Here is a 19,644-nt window from a genome sequence, read left to right as displayed (position 1 = left end):
CCTCTGGGGCGCACGTTGCATTTAGATGCCTCGTGTCCATAGGTATGACATCGTTGTCATCGCAAAGTGCGTTGGGTTTCTCGCCGATCGACGAGAGGCTGGGCTGCCCTCGCATAGGTGTCCGTCTGGCGAACAGCGGTGTAAAGACGGGCGCGCAGTTTGGAGAGCCGGATGCTGGGATCGGATGCAATCGTGAGCTGCATCCGGAATGTATTCAGTAGGGACCTCCCCAAATTTATGAAGCGATCGGTGGGATCCTGCAGGCCTTCCAGCACGCCGATCCACTCGAACAAATTGTCAAAGGCAAGTTTAACCTGCTCGTTCTCCTGTTGCCAGCATTGGTATGCGCACCGGAGGTCGAAAACGACTCCGGAGGCGCCCTCATTCCATATACGCGTGGGCCACGTGGTGACGCCAAATGCGCAGAAACCGCGGTCCTCTTCCATAGGTGATTGGGCTTCCAGGGAAGATGTGCGGGAAGGCAACGGCGTGGAAGGGTGGAAATGTGGTCTCCCAACGTTGCCGTGAGGGCGTCTGTAAGCCGCCGAACTGTGTCGGGCCGCGCTGCTAGGCACGCCTCCAGCCATCAAGATATCCGTTTGATGCGGTAGTGTAGATACGCCACCGTTGGCAACGTGTCGAGTAGCGGGGGCCTCGTCCCGCCCCGCCGTCTCCGCGTCCCGCGCGGGTTGTTGTGCATTTTGGCGTGCCTCCCGTTCCTGGAATTGACCCGTGAGCCTTCCCAAGTTGAATTCGCGCTCCCGTAATTGGGCGTGAGCGTCCTCCAATTGCCGTTGTAGTTCTGAGACCTGGTTGCCGGCCCCGGCGATATTGGATTCCCTTAACGAAAGGTTAATATGCGCCTCCTCAACCTGCGAGTTGAGCTGAGCATTCCGATTCTGCACGTCCGCGACGGCGTTAGCGTAATCAAAATTCAGGCGCTCCTTTCAGCAGTGATGAGCCCTTGTTGGTGCCCCAACTCCCGGGCTGCCCCCATAGCGGGCAGGAGCGCTTGTGTCTCTAAATTAGGGATCCGAGGCGCCCGTAGATTCGCAATATTTCCAATAATAGTAGAACCCTGCCATGCTTTAGAGATTGGTCCATGGAACAAGCACAAGCCTGTCGATGATGCGGCCGCGGTTAACGTCTCGTCTGACATCTGGTTACCGTTAACGAACGTCATTTGCACCTGGGTCTCGTCACATTGGCACACCATGTCCCAGAGACGGGCGCCAATATCACACCACTCGGAGGGCGTGTAGGGAACCAATGCCATTTCCTTAAACTTACCTGGCTGTGTGTCTGTAAAAAATAAAAACAAATATTATCTGGCCCCTATCGGCTCTCTGCCCCTACAAAGTCGCGTTCCTCCCAAAAGATTCATACGGTAGAAAGTATCATAAAGAATGCCTTCATTTATCAGGATATACATAAATCAATTAAGTTAGCCAGCTCTCCCACGATCATTCTTTTCACAAGATCCTAATAAAATAGGACGGGAAAGAAGAGGGCCATGGAGAGGCAGCGGCCTCGCCACATCCCCAAAGTTTTTCCCAAATATATTTTTATATTCTGAGAGGCACTCTCGTGCCACGGTGCGGTGTATTCGGATTGGGGATATTTATTACTTACGAAATGGAAGACTTTGGGCCCTCCAGCCACAAGACCCCGCCGCAAGGTCGGAATCAAGGAGGGTGGATGGCAAAAATAAAAATAAATAAATAAAATCCGTCGCGCCGCTATCGGTTCCTTGGTTCCTTCCGTCGGGGCCTTTCAAAGGACCATAAGATGGGAAAAGGATCACACGGAAATACTCCCCACGGTTTGCCAGGAAATATATTAAATTGGGCAGCCAGCCCTCTCGATAACATCCTTCTCACGGGCCCTGAAAGACACCCCATCTACGCAGCGACACGCACACGGAGTGAAGAGAGGGCACAGGAGAGAAAAGTATAAAAAACAGTCCGCGACTCGATTTCCTCCAGCACAGGAACGAGGAAATCAAACACAAACACCTCGCACCCTCGCCATGTTGTTGCCATTGCCGCGACGGATGCATTCCGTGGTCCACGGCGAGGCCAGCGTGACTCCCCACACCCACGATCATTCATGACTGACGAAAAGGAGGTGCCGAGTGCGCCTTTCGCTCGCCTCCCGCGTGGGGCGGGGAGGGTCGCGTCGGGCGGGCCCCACACCAACAAGCCGAGCAAAGAGGACATGGCTGGGCCGTTTTGCCGCCCACTCGTAGGGCCCGGCCATTCCCCCGCAGCTAAAAATAAACAATAATGATAGTATACGGGAGAGGTTTGTCTGCGTGGGGCGCTGCCGCCCTCGGCGGGGTGGCGGGGAAGCCGGCCCAGCGACGCAAGAGGCGGTTTTGTTCTGTGGCGGTTGTTGTGGCGCGGTGGTTTTCTTTTTGGTGGGACAGGCTGTTATTGTCTCTCTTTTTTTTTTTTTTTTTTTTTTTTTTTGAGCAAGGAGCGGGGCGGGTTGCGTGCCTGCCACTGTTTTTGCTTACTTTTATTGTCGGGAACGAATGTGGATTTCTAACAGATCAGTGTGAAATCTGTCAGGGAATTTATATTTATCTCTATTTGCAGCAACATAAAATGATTAAACTTACTCATACTCTTTTGTTGTTGTCCTACTCTTGTGGGTGATTTCTGGAGGAATGTAATTAACCAACTATACCAAGGCTTGGGTTATGCCCTCTTTGTTTTTTTTTTTTTTTTTTCGCTTAATTTTGTTTTTGTATCGATCTATATTTACTAATAAGACATTTTTCCAGGTTATTTAAGTGACGCTGCATGTGGTGGAATAATGATTCTTCAATAAATAAAAGGCAATTGGACACTGTATATACCCCAAATTGGATGGTGCTCAGTATGCCAATTTGTTTTCTGGTGGGTGCTTCTTATTCTATTGGGGTTTTTAGCGGCTTGTGGGTTCGAACCCGCGTAAGACGCGTGATGGGGGCTGGGCAACGTTGTTTGAATCATAGGTTCCACAATCCAGCGTGGTTGGAACCAAGCAATCTCCGTGGGGCCAGAATATCTTTCAAAACCACAAATGCCATAAATGGCATGGTTGTTTTGAAAAGAGAGGATACGCTTCAGTTAATATCACGTAGTAACTATGCACTGTTGTACGACAAAAATCTAAAAATGGCTTTATGGTGTGGCTTCTATTTGACTTCAGGAATGGTTAAAGTGGCGCGTCACAACCATAAAACACATGCCTTTTATACAGACAGGACATTACCGAGGGAATTTCAGGTAAAGCCAATGCAACTACAACGGCATGCATATGATAAAGGGCATATGGCCCCAATTGCATCTGTGGCAACGTGCGTTACTACTAGTTTTGAGGCTTCTTTGGCTTCCAACTTTGTTTTACAACACAAGTCTCTTAACCGAGGTATATGGAAAAGATTAGAACGAATTTCACGATGTTACGTAGAAGGCGATGGGTTCTCAACTTTGGACGAGCTATTTGTTGCGAATCAATATGATGAAAATTTAAGTCCATTGAAAAGAAGGAAGGGTTGGGTTTTTTCTAAATGTTTGGCCGTATCAACAGGTGTTCTATTTAGAAAGGAAAAAAATTCCTTGGATTGCGTGTTTCAGGGAAACAAATCAATTGTCCCTATTCCAGATGAATTGTATATGGCCTTATGGGATGTACATTCTCATCAACATATCGCCTTTATTATACCCAATGATGAAACTGCCGCTGTAAAATCGGTTAGAACAAAGCACTTGAATGAAGGGGAAAAAAGTCGGCAATTTATTTCGATGAGGAAAGCCAAAATTCAAAAGTTGGCTCCGATGATAAAGCATATTCAAAATCCTTTTGAAAAAAATGAACTTTCTGACATAAATCGCTTTCGCGTAACGCTAAAAGAGCTTGAGGATCGCATAGCTTTGTCGGAGAGTGTTATTGCGGAAAAGGTTCTTTCTACATCTTGTGCCGTGCGTGGAACGGGAAACATCAATAATACAAAGCATTCGAAGAGAAATGAATGCATTCTAGAGTATCAAACGCTGCCTGTAGAGCTCTTTCCTCTTCAAAAGAGAAGACGTGCTTGTAAAGTATCTTTTACTCGAGCATTTTTGGGGGTTTTACCGCGCGAGCATAAGTCAATTATCTTTCGCGAGAAAATTATTTGTTTACATAAATGTAATGAATAAAATGAATCATTGGAATTTATTATCATTTAGAAAAAAGCTTTAGATTGTTTTTATTTTGATATTATAACTTTATCCCGATTATGCGTTATTACTATTTCATTGTTATTTTTTTCACTCATATATATATATATAGGCAGAGGAAATGGGGCTACTTTGGAAAAGAAATGCAACAGGGAAAATGGGAAGAACCATGCCCTATGAATCCATTTTGTATTTGGCTCTGTAAAACATTTTATCATCTAAAATCATTTGTCTTGGGTTATGTGGCTTTTTTTTTTTTTTTTTTTTTTTTTTTTCTTGTTGAATTACTATTGTCGTTGCAAATTGTGCCTTTTCCCTACATGAGCAATTTCTCATCAATAGAAAAAGAGTGTTACATTGTATTTATTTCATCAGAAATGTATATAAATTTTATTTGTGATATTTCCTTAGAATGATTTATTTATTTATCTCCTTTAGTTTACTTTATCGGAAGAATTCTGTTCGGGGTGCAGTTTATCACCACAGACTGAAGAGAAACTTCACGTCATTCTTTATTGCTGTATAATATATACATATCATGAGTGTTATGTAGATTGCTTTTTGCTCACTTTTTTGTTCTATTTACTTATTATTATTATTATTATTATTATATTTTTTATTTTGTTTTATTTTATTTTTCCTCAGTATATCGTTCTTCCTTTTCAGTATTTTTCTGGAAAAGGCATTTCTGTGCAACCCTTTTTTTTTTTTTTTTTTTTTGTCTTTCGACCTTTCCCACTATTTTGGAAAAGAAAATAAAAATAAAAAATAAAAAATACATAAATAAAACTGTAGGAAAAAGGAAAAATATGGCGAAAATCAGAAATGTTCTTCCTGATGATCCTACGCCGCGCCATTATAAAATAAACATATTGCCGGACTTCGATGCTTTTTTGTTCACGGGTCATGTTGATATACAGATAACTGCAAAAATTTTTCAAAATAGCATTACCCTCAACTATAATGAGTTATCCTTTGTCAAGGTGACCCTTACTCCCACAGGGAATTCTTCTGTCGTGGAAACGATCCCTATTGAATCTATAATTCTTGATGCGGTCGAAATGAAAGCGACATTTCCTTTACAGAAACCCTTTATTGGAGAAGCCGTTCTTTCAATTGACTATAAGGGAGAAATAAATGATAAACTTGCCGGGTTTTACCGAAGCAAATACATTGTCAAGGGAAAAGAGTGCCACATGGGCACCACGCAGTTTGAGGCTGTGGATGCACGTCGTGCAATTCCTTGCTGGGACGAACCTGCAGTAAAAGCGGTATTCGAATTGGTTATCACTGCCCCATCAAATATGATGGTGCTTTCCAATATGCCACATCTTTACAAAGAAGAGGTTAATGGGCAGACCTCTTGGGCATTTGCTCCCACACCCAAAATGTCGACTTATCTTCTTGCCTGGACGATTGGTGAATTTGAATGTATTGAGCAAAGTATAAAAAAAACGCATGGAGTACGGAATGGTCAATCTGAAGACACACTTGTTCGTGTTTTTACAACTGAAGGGAATAAATCTAAGGCTTCATTCGCTTTGGATGTTGCCTGCAAAGTATTGCCACTTTATGAAGAGTTCTTTGAATCCAGCTATATCTTACCCAAGGTCGATCTTCTTGCTATACCCGACTTTGCTGCAGGCGCAATGGAAAATTGGGGTCTTATTACATTTCGTGAAACGGCCCTTTTATGTGATGAGAACTCAGCTGCCTCTCATCGTCAGCATGTTGCTTTGGTGGTGGCACACGAGTTGGCACATCAGTGGTTTGGTAATCTTGTGACGATGCAGTGGTGGAAAGAACTTTGGCTCAATGAATCATTTGCCACCTATATGGAATATTGGTCTGTAAACAAATTGTTTCCTGGCTGGCATGTATTTACGCAGTTTGTACACGATGAAATCGCGCGAGCCTTTGAACTTGATTCCTTACGAAGCTCGCATCCTGTGGAAGTGGATGTTCAAAATGCGAAGGAGATTGATGATATTTTTGATGCGATCAGTTACAGCAAAGGTGGAGGTATCGTTCGTATGGTCGTTAATTTTATTGGAGAAGATGTCTTCCAGAAAGGCATGGCTTCGTATTTAAAGCATTTCGCATATGGCAATGCGACAACAGAAGATTTGTGGAAATTTTTGGGCAAAGCGGCAGGAAAACCGTTGGCGCCCATCTTGGAGTTTTGGACAGGTAAGCAAGGTTATCCATTTCTCACGGTTTCTTCTTTGCGCGACAAACAGAGCCTACTAATAACCCAACATCGCTTTCTTGCTACGGGTGACGCCGGTGAGGGAGAGGACGAAACTGTCTGGAAGATTCCTTTACTTATTACCACACCAGAAAATGGTGTTCAACGCGAAGTTTTGGAAGAACGAAAAAATTCAGTACCTGTTCCACATCCTTCATGGGTGAAGGTGAATAATGATCAGTCCGCATTTTGTCGTGTCTTATATGAGGATGAAGAATTACTCCAAAATTTACTTTCTGCTTTGTCGACGAAGAAACTGTCTAATATTGATCGATTTAGCATCTTTTCTGATTATCATGCCTTTACTCGCGCTGGATATTGCAGTGCGGTTAAGGTGTTGAAGCTTCTTTCATACTACAAGGATGAAGACGACCTCACGGTATGGCTCTCTATTATGGATTTTGAGACCAAATTGAAAGTAATTGTGGCATCTCAAGGTGAAGAGGCCATAAATGCGCATAACGCTTACTTTCGAACATTGTACTCAAACGCCATAAAAAGACTGGGTTATGCCTTTGAATCCGTTGATGACCATAATGTGATTCAGCTGCGGGCTGCACTTTTCGCACGTCTTGTGGCAGCCGAAGATGAAGAAACTATTGCGTATGCCCTTAAATTATACGCGGAACGCCAAAAAACGTCAATACCTTCAGATCTGCGGGCTGCTGTTTTTACCGCCTTTGTGAAAAGAAATGGGAGAGCTGCCTTTGATGAGGTAAAGGCGCTTGCCGAGACGGCTTCGGATGCGATGGAACGAACACACTATCTTCGTGCACTTGCTTTTTCAGGGGTTGATGGTTTGGTGGCTGAACTCTTTGAATATGCTGTCTCTGGGAAGGTCCGCAGCCAAGACACTTTCTACGTCCTCAGCTCCTTGGCTTGTAATACAAAGACGTTCAAAGCATATGCAATGGAGCTCAGGCGCATGTGGCCAATTCTCGCAATGAGGCTGCCGGGTCTTATCCTTGGTCGTGCACTAAAGTTACTTGAATATGGGGCAGAGGAAACAGTGGCAAATGAAATGGAAGTCTTCTGGAATGAACTTAATGAAAAGGAGCAGATGGGCATGTCGCGCAGCTTTCAGCAGGGCGTTGAGGGGATGCGTAACAATGCAGCTTGGGCTTCCCGTGACGCCAAGGATGTGACAGAGTTCTATTCCAAAGCGTGGGTATAGGTAGATTTTGCTCTTTCCGGTTCTTTCTGATCCTCGCTGTCGGGAGTGTTGCAGTTAGGATATTTATCAATCTATATCTGTTTTTTTGTATAAGCATTGCTATAATCATGTTTCTTTTTTAATTTTGTGAGTTGAAGGGGAGGGAAAGGGAGAGGAAAAAAACACATATATATGCATATTTAGGAAAAATGAAATAAAATCATACTGGTAACAATAAAGCAGAAGCAGTTTTTGAAATTTATTTTCGCAATATCTGTTGTTTTCCTCTTTTTTAAGCTGAATAAAAAGGAGTTCAATAAGGTTAAATGGGACGCATTGCTTTTCAGGTTTTGATTATTGTTTTATTTTTGTATCGGTTCTATTTGTGAGCACTTTTTTTGTTAGGAGCTTGTGAAAAGAATGATCGTGGGAGAGCTGGCTAACTTAATTAATGTATGTTTATATCCTGATAAATGAAGGCATTATTTATGATACTTTCTACCGTATGAATCTTTTGGGAAGAACGCGACTTTGTAGGGGCAGGGAGCCGATAGAGGCCAGATAATATTTGTTTTTATTTTGCCATCCCACCCACCCCCTTTTGATTCCAACCACGCGGCGGGGTCTTGTGGTTGGAGGACCCAAAAGTCCGCCACTTCGTAAGTAATTATATTTCAGATCCCAACTGAGGACAAAGGACCATGCTAGTGGTCCACGGAATTATATATATTGAATGAAAAGAAAACATTGAAACAATTAAATAACGAACCTTTTTTCCTAACTTGTTTGGTTTCCATAGATTATTTCAGGATCCGGCCAGCTGCCCGGAAGATTATTCTAAGAGGAATGAAGCCACGGCCAATGGACGGCTAGAATGAGTATTGGCATTTAAGGGGAGGGGAGAAGTGAAAAGTCAAAGAAAGAAAAAAACCCTGGCATATATATGCATTTTTTTTTTTTTTTTTTTTTTTTTTTTGTGTGTGTGTGAGTGTCTTTCTCCCTCTCTTGAGGAGTCTTCGAGTAGATTCATATTGCTTTTTGTTGTTGTAGCTTTTGTTTGCCTTGGCATGAGGAAGAAAAAGAACTGAGGATAACTGGGACAGAGGAGGATACACAGCCGAGGATCTGATTCAGAAAGCCGTTACGATGTAAATAATAGTATTATTACTTACATCTGTGGTTTTCTTTTTCCTTGGTAATACATCATCGGTTTTTTTTTTTCTCTTTTTTTCTTCCTCTCCGTCTTTTGGTGGTGGTGATATCGTTTTTATTCACCCACGCGTTTACTTCATGGATGGCAAAAGAAAGCTCGTGGTCTATGTCGCGTATGGCTGGTGTATGGAAGCGCAAGGTGGTGCAGCATGATTTCTACGACGCGGCAGGGCAGGTCGCTGCTGTTTTATTAATGAACAGTCCGTCAAACGGCCGATGGGAATATGAGGAGTATCTACGACTCTTGCGTGTGCGGCGGTTTAATAAGCAGCAGCCGGAGTCTTCTGTTGGTCGGTGTTACTTCCTTTGCGCAGATGGTGCCTTTTCTCGGCTGCAGGCATATATTGAAGAAGAGCGAAAACATCGTCCGGAATTGCGTCCATTTTCTCATGTGCCTTTCTGTGACGCTGTCATTGGCGATATGGACTCCTGCAAGAACCCTCCCCACAACTACGGTACCCATGGGAGTGTTGATGGTGCTGGGTTCTCATTGTCGGCACCCACTGAAGGATATGCGACGGTGGACGATATTCCTACCTCTGTTTTGGATCAAATTCATGAAAGGTACACTTTTACCGTTGCGGAATTTACCCGAATGAGTGCAACTATGGAAGGGGCGTCTTTGGCAGAGTGGGATAAGCTGGATGCAAAGAGAAGGGATGAATTATTATCGCTTCCATTTTGGCTGTACGTCCGTTGTCAATCGACAACAGACTTTATGAAAGCATTAATACTCCTAAATCGACTGCGAGAGAAACATAAAGAAGACATTGTTCCTATTCCTCCACATGTCCTACGAACGGAGAGTGGTAAGCGGCTATTGGAAACTGGAGGCGCGATTATCCCAAATGCTGGGAGCATTGGCCTTGACCTTGATCCTGAGCGAGAGCGCGAATTATGCGCAGAGGCATGCAAGGAAGAGGCTGTGTTACTACCCACGTATGTTTGTATGGGTGCGCTTGGTGGCCGTTTTGACCACGAAATGGCCTCAATCTCGGTTATGTTATCCGCCAGCACACGCGCGCATGTTGTTTTAATAAACTCCAACAACACCATATTTGCCTGTCAGTTCAACGGTTGGACACAGTTGGTACGGAATGCGCGTTGTGAGGGCGTGACATGTGGTCTTATTAACTACGGTACCATGAAGGAATGCGAGACCAGTGGGCTGCAGTGGAACATTGCGGTAGGACGGGGAAAACCAAGCGAATCGCAGGATTTGGTTTTGGGATTTGGGAAGCTGATCTCGGCTTGCAATTCGATTCGTCGCGAGGTTGTCACGATCGACCTGCGCCGTCAACTGTTCTCGACACGGAGTCAAGGGGGGTCCAACACGAAACAAACGCCGGCAAATGAGCGTGACGATGAAGTGGATGAGGACCACAACCCGCCAACCATATTTTCTATTGAAAGGTGCGATGGGGATGAAACCAAAGTTGGCCACTCGTGCTGATCTTTTGTTTGCTACCTTTCCTTCTTTTCATACCCCAATTTATAGGAGCAAAGAATTGTTGAATTTTTTAACGGGTTTATATTTGACTTTGATGTCTGTAGGTAGAATTGGGACTGGTTGGGGCTGAGCAGATGATAAAGTGCATTAATTAACTGCCCCGTTTCCTTTGACGATTGTTGGATTATTGTTTTTGTCAGAGGGTGTGTGTTGAATTGGTGGGCGCTTTTTATTATTATTATTATTATTTTACTGCTTTTTCTGTCGCTGCCGCTCTTAATGCGGAGTTGTTCGGCGGATGTGAAGTCCCAAAAAAGACTGCCGCTTCCTCTGTTCACTACGAGTTCGGTTAGGACAAAATATGATTTATGTGTTTTTTTTGTTTGTTTGTTTACTTGTGTGTGGGTGTTGGATCAATCTTTTCTGAAGTGTGGGGGATGTCGGGTGGTGCGGTGAGCCAAACTGCCACCTCTCATTGTGGTGTCTTTTTTTTTTTTTTTTTTTTGTGTGTGTGTGTGGAATAGGGGAACGAGAGCCTCATTCAGATGCGTATTATAATGCGACCCAACTGCAATGGGGCAGTGCAGCAGTGCATGAACAATATGGCCGTACTCTCGCGCCCGCTTCGGCTGGGTAGCTGTAGATTGGGGCACACGGGAAGCGTGTATGCGTTTATGGAGGACAAAAGCAGCTAACCCCAAACAAGTTTTCCGCAAAACAGTTTCACAGACACAAGTCAAACGTTGGCAAAAGTTACTGCTTGTGTTTGCGCGAGGCTCAATGGAAATGGAAAATTTCGTTGAAGATTTTAGCGCCTGAAAAGGACAGACAATGCCGTGTGGGCCGTGGGGCGGCTGTATTGCAGCATAAGGGCTTCTTTTTTGTTTGTTTGTTCTTTCTTTTAGACGCTTTTGTCGAGGGAATGCCGCGGGTGAAATCTCACGAGGTGAACTGATAGCGTCTCAGGGTCTTGACGAAAAAGGCGGCGCTTGCGAATGTGTTTTGGATACCCCAGGCGACATTACGAGTCTTTTGGTTTTCCTACTTTTGATTGTGCATTACTATTTTTTTCTTTTTTTCCAAGCTAATGAATAAAAAAAAAAATGAGGCGATGGGTGGGTTGAGCGTTCTCTTCCTTCCTTTTTTTTCTTGCCGGGTAACATTTTATGCGATGGCAGCCACTGGCACTCGTGGGGTTCGGTGGTCAAACGTGCTTTCTGGAAAAAATGATTTCTTGTCAGATTTTATTTGCTGAATTTCTTGTGACTCCGTGCGAAGTGGGAAGAATAACGAGGCAATATTATTTTTTATTATACATTTAGTTTCTATCGCCTTTTTTTTCCCCATTCCACTCCTTGCATCTATCCATACTCTCTACATACGTGTAAAAGGAACCTAAAACATGACCAAGAAGCACCTGAAGCGCCTTTATGCCCCCAAGGACTGGATGCTGAGCAAGCTCACGGGCGTGTTTGCTCCACGTCCCCGTGCTGGGCCCCACAAGCTGCGTGAGTGTATGACTCTTATGATCATCATCCGCAATCGTCTGAAGTATGCGCTGAACGCCGCCGAGGCTCAGATGATTCTCCGCCAGGGCCTTGTGTGCGTGGACGGTAAGCCCCGCAAGGACACCAAGTATCCGGTTGGCTTCATGGACGTTGTGGAGATCCCACGGACCGGGGATCGCTTCCGCATTCTGTACGACGTGAAGGGCCGCTTTGCCCTCGTGAAGGTTGGCGAGGCTGAGGGGAACATCAAGCTCCTGAAGGTGGAGAACGTCTACACGAGCACTGGCCGCATTCCTGTTGCCATGACACACGACGGTCACCGCATTCGTTACCCCGACCCCCGCACCCACCGTGGCGACACCCTGGTGTACAACCTGAAGGAGAAGAAGGTGGTGGACCTCATCAAGTCCAGCAACGGCAAGGTGGTGATGGTCACCGGCGGCGCGAACCGCGGCCGTATTGGCGAGATCATGTCGATTGAGCGCCACCCTGGTGCGTTCGACATTGCACGCCTGAAGGATGCGGCGGGACACGAGTTTGCTACTCGGGCGTCCAACATTTTTGTGATTGGCAAGGACATGCAGAGCGTTCCTGTGACGCTGCCGAAGCAACAGGGTCTCCGCATCAACGTGATTCAGGAGCGTGAGGAGAAGCTTATCGCTGCTGAGGCACGCAAGAACATGCAGACTCGCGGCGTACGCAAGGCACGAAAATAGGTTTGTTCTTTACTGGTGATGGGTGATGCTAATGGTTCCCTTTCTTTTTTGAACCTGTTTTATTCATTTCCATTTAAAAAGAGAATTTTTTTTCTTGCTTCTATATTGCCGTTAGCGTGGTAGCGGGAACCCTTATTATTATCATTCTGTGAGGTAGCCGATCGTTTTTCATTAGCACTCTTTTTCTTTTTTTTTTTTTTTTTTTTTTTTTTTGGTTGTTGTTTTACGTTTACTTTTCTTTATCTGATAGTGAGTTGCAGCTCTTTGTCATTATGACCAAGAAGCACCTGAAGCGCCTTTATGCCCCCAAGGACTGGATGCTGAGCAAGCTCACGGGCGTGTTTGCTCCACGTCCCCGTGCTGGGCCCCACAAGCTGCGTGAGTGTATGACTCTTATGATCATCATCCGCAATCGTCTGAAGTATGCGCTGAACGCCGCCGAGGCTCAGATGATTCTCCGCCAGGGCCTTGTGTGCGTGGACGGTAAGCCCCGCAAGGACACCAAGTATCCGGTTGGCTTCATGGACGTTGTGGAGATCCCACGGACCGGGGATCGCTTCCGCATTCTGTACGACGTGAAGGGCCGCTTTGCCCTCGTGAAGGTTGGCGAGGCTGAGGGGAACATCAAGCTCCTGAAGGTGGAGAACGTCTACACGAGCACTGGCCGCATTCCTGTTGCCATGACACACGACGGTCACCGCATTCGTTACCCCGACCCCCGCACCCACCGTGGCGACACCCTGGTGTACAACCTGAAGGAGAAGAAGGTGGTGGACCTCATCAAGTCCAGCAACGGCAAGGTGGTGATGGTCACCGGCGGCGCGAACCGCGGCCGTATTGGCGAGATCATGTCGATTGAGCGCCACCCTGGTGCGTTCGACATTGCACGCCTGAAGGATGCGGCGGGACACGAGTTTGCTACTCGGGCGTCCAACATTTTTGTGATTGGCAAGGACATGCAGAGCGTTCCTGTGACGCTGCCGAAGCAACAGGGTCTCCGCATCAACGTGATTCAGGAGCGTGAGGAGAAGCTTATCGCTGCTGAGGCACGCAAGAACATGCAGACTCGCGGCGTACGCAAGGCACGAAAATAGGTGCAGAGCAACTTTGTTTTTATTTTTATTTTTCTGATTATTTTTCTTTTTTTGCATTTGTGAACTTTTCTGTGCATGTTTTCAAGATGCTTCTCTTCTTGACGGTTTGTACGTTCGTGTCGTCGCGCACACAATGAAGTTGCAGTATTTGTGTTTTTAATTTTTGCATTTACCTTTTTTTTTTTCGTTTTTGTTTCCCGTTGTCGTTTGTAATCAACACACTACACTGAAATATATATATATACGCACACACACACGAGGGAATATACTTTACAGGAGTGGATAGGTAGGGCTTCCTTTGTTACTGTACAGCTAGACGCCAAGAAGCGCATAATACCTCTTGTTTTTTTTTTTTTTTTTTTTCCTTCTGTAATCGTTATTTGATTGCCCTGTTTGTGACCGACTTCACGATGGCACTTGGATTTTCTTCTTGGGCGGAGTTCTACGTTTATACGACATGCATTACTTTGGGCGTCTCCATGTTGATGCCAATGAACGCCCTGACATCTGCACCTCGATACATGGTGGATTACTACCGCTACGTCTCAGGGGACCCCCATGCGAAGGCAAACGTGCCAATATTTTGGGCCAACATTTTCACCTTCTACAACGTTGTGTCGTTGGTGACGCAAATTATATTTGGACCCACCGTGTTGACCCATTTGGCGAGAAAATTTTCCCTCAGCAATCGCTTTATTTTTGCACTCACATGTATGATGGTGGAGGTTATTGTGGTTCTTTTGCTGCCCACGGGAAAGGTCTCACAGAATTCTGCCATCGTCGCGTTTATTATTGTCAGCATTGTGGCAGGTGCGGGCAAGTCGTACTTGGAGGCTACGTGCTACGCGCTGGCTGGAACAATGCCCCCAAAGTTTATGTCAGCTATTATGTTTGGTTGTGGCTTCTCGGGACTGATTGCGTCGACGATGCAGTGCATCATTAAGGCATTGATGGAAAACACGTATGATTCGGTACTTGCACAGGCGTACATTTACTTCTCACTTGCGCTGGGAATCATGTTCGCTGCGCTTCTTATGGCATTGTCGCTGCGGTACAACTCCTTTGCGCAGAAACACGTTGCTGAGTACCGCATGCTGAAACGCGCGACGGATGGAGAAACTCCAAGTGCAGAAGCCACGGCGTACGGCAATGTTGAACCCATCGACAAGGCGGTTGAAAAGGATGCGGACAGCGGTAAGGCAGCCGGTGAAAACCTTTCCTGCAGGAATGAAAATGGCGCACCGGTAATTGTTCAGTCCGAAATGACAACTTCAGAGCAACTGCTGACAACACCCGTTTTTCCAGTGATCAAGAAAATTTACCCCATGCAGATTGCATGTTTTTGCGTCTTCTTCTTGTCACTTATTATCTTCCCCAGCCTGGTGATTCCCATTGGCCGTGACGACGAGTGGTTTGCCACCATCGCCATTCTTTGTTACAATGGTGGTGACGCCTTGGGCCGTTTTTTGACTTCCTTCCGAAAGCTCTGGATTTCTCGCCGCAAAACGCTATATTTATCATTTGTCCGCTTTCTGTACATTCCATTAATCTTTCTCTGTGTCTTTCACCAAATCCCTGGCCACGTGGCGCCGTGCATTTTCATGTTCACTATTGGCCTGACAAACTACCTTGGGGCACTGACCATGGTGTACGGTCCCGGCACACCGGAGCTGAAGACGGATGGGGAGAGGGTAATGGCTGGGCAGCTTATGGGAATCGCGCTGCTGGGTGGTGCATCCTTTGCCTCACTTATTGCCATCGTTGTGGTCTTGTTCATTCCCTAAGATGGTATGGCTGGTAATGAAGATACATCCATCCATCCCTCTTACACAATGTTTCTCAGGGAGTGCAAGTGGGGCGGAGGTGTTTCTGTGTAATGCAGGGTGGAAAAAGCGAAGGAAAAGCGGAGAGCCGAAGTGGGGAAGGCCAATGTTGCATGTATTTGCGTGCAATAAAGTCATAATGTGAAGGGCAAAGGGACAGAAAGGAAAAAAACAGCAGACACTTTTTCTTTTAGCCTAAATTGCCCCAAGCATTTCTTTATTTATATTTTTATATATAATAATAATAATAAAAAAACAATATGGATATATATATCAATGTTTAATTTCTTTGTAATTGAGAATGAGGAAACGTGGATACAAAAATACGGATTCACTTTCGCATACATCCATATAAATGTATTGATTGCGAAGAGCAAACAATAATAAAAACGGAATGATCCCCCTTTTTTTGAGAAAATACCCAAAAATAATAAAAATAACAACAACAAAAAAAATAAAAATAATAATAACAATAATAAGAAATGGAAAAAAAGAAAAATTAGTGTAAAAAAAAAAATAATAATATTTTTTTTTTTTTTTTTTTTTTGGCATTTAAGACTGGGTGAGTCAAGTGTTTTTTTCCTTTTTTTTTTTTCTTTTTTTTTTTTTTTTTTTGTTTTTTTTTTTATTTTATGTTTTTTTTTTATTTTTATTTTATGTTGTTGTTGTTTGTTTGTTTGTTTGTTTGTTCGAGGAGCACATGATAGCCGTCCCTCGAACAGAGCGTTGATTTCACGAGAAGTTATGTTGAACGGAGGGCCATTGCAATCCACAGAAAAGGAGAGAGTGAGAGAGAGAGAAATAGGACTTAAATATGTGGCGTGTGTTGTTGTTTTTTGCTGCGGTGCGGTGCCGCACGTGAGTACGAGCGACGGGACGGAGGGTGCAAGAAAAAAGGGGGTTGAGTCTGCCAATAGACGGAATAAAGAGAAAATAGGAACGAAAAAAGAAAAAGAAAAGGGAAAAAAAGGAAGTGCAACATTTCCCCCCGCATGTGTGCATATGAGCGCTTCTGTCAATCTTGTGGTGGTTCAGGCCACACAGTTTTGGAATTAAATATAAATAAATATATTCTTTTTTATTATTATTTTATTATTATTTTTTTTTTTCTTTTGCTCTTTTCTTTACTTCACGGTGTGGGTGTCTTTGATATCGCAATTTTGGGCACTGTAGAGAAGGGGTGGACCGCAAATGTTGCGTCTTTTGCCTCTTCGACTCGCGAGCAAAGTCACTGCGGGAAATGCGAAAAATCAGGCGGGACACCCCCGTCGCAAAGCAAAACTATTCCACGTCATACCCGGCACCCCGGTAACGCCCATGGAGAAGTTGAAGGAGCAACGACGTCGATACGGCCAAGATCGTCACTCGCGGTTGCCGGAGTATCGTCCAGGAAAAAATGTCCGCTTGGACCCAAACACCTTTACTCTGTATGCCACGACAAAGGGAGTGATGACAATACGGGAGAGCCGTATTAATCCCAAGTACAAATGGCTGGAAGTGGAGCCGGACATTCAGAAGGTGTACCGAAGCAGTCAAATGCGAAGGGCACTGGCCGCTCGAGGTATGACATCACAGATGGTGGAAAAAAATGAGCACTACAGGTCCGAGATGGATTTGCTACTGGAGCCACACTGGCGTCAGCGCGTGATGCGTGTGCCCAAGGCTACAGAACGCTTTAAAGACCCTAACTTGTTTGTCCGGGGTGTCATTACAGAGCTTACCCCCATGGATAGGTACTGCTACGAGTGAACGAAGCCTTCCGGAGGAAAGAGAGGAAGAGGCTATCTTTTTTGTCGGATTGTCCTTTGGCAACTATATTTGCGCCGTCTCTTCTTCATATCATTGTAAAAGGAAGGAAGATGTTCTATTACAGAACCGCATGCTCTTTCCCCTGGAACACCAAGCGTTGGGATATTCATGTGTAGCACATTTGTTTGTTTGATCTGGCGTGGCTGTTGTGTGGGGAAGTCTTTTTTTTTTTTTTTTTTTGAAAGATTCTTTTGTTGCTGTTGTTGTTCTGAACCTTTTGCGTGTGTGTGTGTGTGTCATCTGATTTCTTTATTTTTATTTTTTGCATATACAATGCTAGCTGAAAACAGGAGACATTATTTTTTACACAACCTTCTTTTTTGGGGGTAGGGGGAAGGAGGAGTATCGATAAGAGGACAGCAAGGGTCTATTTGATCAAAAAGAAGCGGGAATAATGAGCACTGAAGCACCTACGCCCAGTGGGACGAATACTGACAAATCGCATGGGTTGCCTACGTGGACGATTGCAGTTATTGTTTTGGGGTGTTTGGCTCTTATGGGAATTATCATCACTCTCGTGTACTTTTTGCGCCGGAAAAAGCCTTCAGGAGGAAATTTGCGACAAAATGGATCACCTCAATATCCGTTATCCCCAATTAAGAATTCCTTGGCTTTTAATAAACAAGCTACGCAGTCCCTCAATATGGACGGAAGCAGGCAGCAACCAAATGGCATGCAGCGTCAGCCATCGTTTGGCGGTCGTGGTGGCATGCCCGTTCAGGGACAAGGAGGCATGCAGCGTCAGCCATCGTTTGGCGGTCGTGGTGGCATGCCCGTTCAGGGACAAGGAGGCATGCAGCGTCAGCCATCGTTTGGCGGTCGTGGTGGCATGCCTGTTCAGGGACAAGGAGGCATGCAGCGTCAGCCATCGTTTGGCGGTCGTGGTGGCATGCCCGTTCAGGGACAAGGAGGCATGCAGCGTCAGCCATCGTTTGGCGGTCGTGGTGGCATGCCCGTTCAGGGACAAGGAGGCATGCAGCGTCAGCCATCGTTTGGCGGTCGTGGTGGCATGCCTGTTCAGGGACAAGGAGGCATGCAGCGTCAACCATCGTTTGGCGGTCGTGGTGGCATGCCCGTTCAGGGACAAGGAAGTATGCAGCGTCAGCCATCGTTTGGCGGTCATGATGGCATGCCCGTTCAGGGACAAGGAGGCATGCAGCGTCAACCATCGTTTGGCGGTCGTGGTGGCATGCCCGTTCAGGGACAAGGAGGCATGCAGCGTCAGCCATCGTTTGGCGGTCGTGATGGCATGCCCGTTCAGGGACAAGGAGGCATGCAGCGTCGGCCATCTTTTGGCGGTATGCCGCAATCTAGTGTGCAGCGACGTGTGATGCAGGGAAGGCAAATGTAGAATTTATGACTTCTGAAGTTTGAAGAGAATGACGTTTCCGATTAGAGTACTTTTTTTTTTTTGTGTGTGTGTGTTTGTGGGGCGAGGTGAGCATTGCAACTGCACTTTTTGCCTGCAGGATGAGGGGAAAGATTTTTGTTTAAGTTCAGAGTTTTTGGTGCTGATTGTAACCCCTTTTTTCTGTTTTGAGACTTTTTTTTTTTTTTTCTAGGTGTTTCTTCCCAGACAACAAAGGGGGCGTTTATTGTGCCCATGCAAGCTGATGGAATGATTCTGCCACTAGTTGTTGTTGTTGTTTTCCGGGCCTATGACGTTAGCTGCCCTTTTTGACGTTTATAACAACACTTCTGTTTTGTTTTTGTTTTTGTTTTTGTTTTCTTTTTTGGCTTTTCTTCTGTGATTGAGAAGGACACGCGTGTGTTGATTTTATATGTTTTATTTTTATTTTTTGTTGGTTTACTTCTCATCCAACTGTGAATATTTTTAGTGCATATTTGGATGAAGGGCGAGTGGATGTCTTGTCGCCCGTTCAGACGTCATTTCACGGATGTAGCAGACGACACATGTACGCTGAGGGAGGAAGGGAGGAAGGGAGGAAATGCGTGTATGTATTTTGCCTGCAACACACAAGAGAGATGTGAATATAAAAGAGAAAAAAAATTTTATTACGGATGAAACCAAAAACAAAAACACATATGTGCATATATATTTATATATATTTATATATTTATATATTTATATATATTTATATATTTATGTGTATATAAAAGCAAAGAACCAAATAACCAAATAATAATAATAATAATAATAATAATAATAATAATAATAATAATAATAATAATAATATTGAAAATGGGAGCAAGAAGAGGAGGGGATTACTTTGATTGAATTCTCCTGTCGCCAACTGCTCTTATCCTCCTCCTTTTCACTCATTTATTTGGCTTATTTTCCTTTTTGTCATTGTCCATTCAACGTGTGTTTATCGCTTTGTTTGTGTGTGTTTGTAGAAGTGAGGTTTCATGTGCATGAATGTCAATACTTAAACTACCCGCAATCCCTTCATTCATCT

The 19,644-nt window shown here is 44.8% G+C and overlaps 8 protein-coding genes across 8 annotated transcripts, besides 36 other annotated features; all 8 read left to right on the top strand.

Annotated features, from left to right (window-relative positions):
• Positions 1 to 960: a sequence feature (areas not merged during assembly with more than two copies in the genome that could not be assigned to a particular haplotype).
• Positions 1 to 1,484: a mobile genetic element.
• Positions 961 to 2,037: a sequence feature (haploid, Esmeraldo-like haplotype).
• Positions 1,309 to 1,484: a mobile genetic element.
• Positions 1,622 to 1,886: a mobile genetic element.
• Positions 1,704 to 1,728: a sequence feature (AT_rich).
• Positions 2,038 to 2,304: a sequence feature (areas not merged during assembly with more than two copies in the genome that could not be assigned to a particular haplotype).
• Positions 2,305 to 3,120: a sequence feature (haploid, non-Esmeraldo-like haplotype).
• Positions 2,445 to 2,471: a microsatellite.
• Positions 2,711 to 2,753: a sequence feature (A-rich).
• On the top strand, positions 2,808 to 4,190 carry Tc00.1047053511051.80 (DNA/RNA non-specific endonuclease protein-like, putative; the record flags this gene model as incomplete). Its single annotated transcript, XM_804605.1, has 1 exon — positions 2,808 to 4,190. One exon carries the CDS (start codon positions 2,808 to 2,810, stop codon positions 4,188 to 4,190), a length of 1,383 nt encoding a protein of 460 aa, XP_809698.1.
• Positions 3,121 to 11,676: a sequence feature (heterozygous, Esmeraldo-like haplotype).
• Positions 4,459 to 4,489: a microsatellite.
• Positions 4,798 to 4,822: a microsatellite.
• Positions 4,826 to 4,849: a microsatellite.
• Positions 4,911 to 4,931: a microsatellite.
• Positions 4,959 to 5,021: a sequence feature (T-rich).
• Positions 5,021 to 7,633, top strand: Tc00.1047053511051.70 (aminopeptidase, putative; the record flags this gene model as incomplete). Its single annotated transcript, XM_804604.1, has 1 exon — positions 5,021 to 7,633. One exon carries the CDS (start codon positions 5,021 to 5,023, stop codon positions 7,631 to 7,633), a length of 2,613 nt encoding a protein of 870 aa, XP_809697.1.
• Positions 8,016 to 8,449: a mobile genetic element.
• Positions 8,561 to 8,588: a microsatellite.
• On the top strand, positions 8,907 to 10,277 carry Tc00.1047053511051.59 (hypothetical protein, conserved; the record flags this gene model as incomplete). Its single annotated transcript, XM_804606.1, has 1 exon — positions 8,907 to 10,277. One exon carries the CDS (start codon positions 8,907 to 8,909, stop codon positions 10,275 to 10,277), a length of 1,371 nt encoding a protein of 456 aa, XP_809699.1.
• Positions 10,504 to 10,523: a microsatellite.
• Positions 10,760 to 10,779: a microsatellite.
• Positions 11,677 to 11,861: a sequence feature (areas merged during assembly that could not be assigned to a particular haplotype. This can correspond to areas where the two haplotypes were merged or to regions with more than two copies in the genome that were merged during assembly.).
• Tc00.1047053511051.50 (40S ribosomal protein S4, putative) lies at positions 11,677 to 12,498 on the top strand (the record flags this gene model as incomplete). The annotated part of the gene is made up of 1 exon (XM_804603.1): positions 11,677 to 12,498. The coding sequence occupies one exon, from the start codon at positions 11,677 to 11,679 to the stop codon at positions 12,496 to 12,498; it is 822 nt and encodes a 273-aa protein (XP_809696.1).
• Positions 11,862 to 19,644: a sequence feature (heterozygous, Esmeraldo-like haplotype).
• Positions 12,679 to 12,711: a microsatellite.
• Positions 12,771 to 13,592, top strand: Tc00.1047053511051.39 (40S ribosomal protein S4, putative; the record flags this gene model as incomplete). The annotated part of the gene is made up of 1 exon (XM_804607.1): positions 12,771 to 13,592. One exon carries the CDS (start codon positions 12,771 to 12,773, stop codon positions 13,590 to 13,592), a length of 822 nt encoding a protein of 273 aa, XP_809700.1.
• Positions 13,605 to 13,643: a microsatellite.
• Positions 13,936 to 13,955: a microsatellite.
• Tc00.1047053511051.30 (nucleobase transporter, putative) lies at positions 14,003 to 15,376 on the top strand (the record flags this gene model as incomplete). The annotated part of the gene is made up of 1 exon (XM_804602.1): positions 14,003 to 15,376. One exon carries the CDS (start codon positions 14,003 to 14,005, stop codon positions 15,374 to 15,376), a length of 1,374 nt encoding a protein of 457 aa, XP_809695.1.
• Positions 15,632 to 15,671: a sequence feature (AT_rich).
• Positions 15,845 to 15,940: a sequence feature (T-rich).
• Positions 15,941 to 15,962: a microsatellite.
• Positions 15,990 to 16,071: a microsatellite.
• Positions 16,081 to 16,105: a microsatellite.
• Positions 16,340 to 16,388: a sequence feature (T-rich).
• Positions 16,466 to 16,486: a sequence feature (AT_rich).
• Positions 16,487 to 16,541: a sequence feature (A-rich).
• Tc00.1047053511051.20 (hypothetical protein, conserved) lies at positions 16,607 to 17,164 on the top strand (the record flags this gene model as incomplete). The annotated part of the gene is made up of 1 exon (XM_804601.1): positions 16,607 to 17,164. The coding sequence occupies one exon, from the start codon at positions 16,607 to 16,609 to the stop codon at positions 17,162 to 17,164; it is 558 nt and encodes a 185-aa protein (XP_809694.1).
• Positions 17,668 to 18,555, top strand: Tc00.1047053511051.10 (uncharacterized protein; the record flags this gene model as incomplete). Its single annotated transcript, XM_804600.1, has 1 exon — positions 17,668 to 18,555. One exon carries the CDS (start codon positions 17,668 to 17,670, stop codon positions 18,553 to 18,555), a length of 888 nt encoding a protein of 295 aa, XP_809693.1.
• Positions 18,926 to 18,960: a microsatellite.
• Positions 19,269 to 19,341: a microsatellite.
• Positions 19,364 to 19,421: a microsatellite.

Source organism: Trypanosoma cruzi, genomic scaffold (assembly GCF_000209065.1).
Source record: "Trypanosoma cruzi strain CL Brener 1047053517033 genomic scaffold, whole genome shotgun sequence".
NCBI classification, from domain to species: Eukaryota; Euglenozoa; class Kinetoplastea; order Trypanosomatida; family Trypanosomatidae; genus Trypanosoma; species Trypanosoma cruzi.
This window is presented reverse-complemented; position numbering and strand designations above follow the sequence as displayed.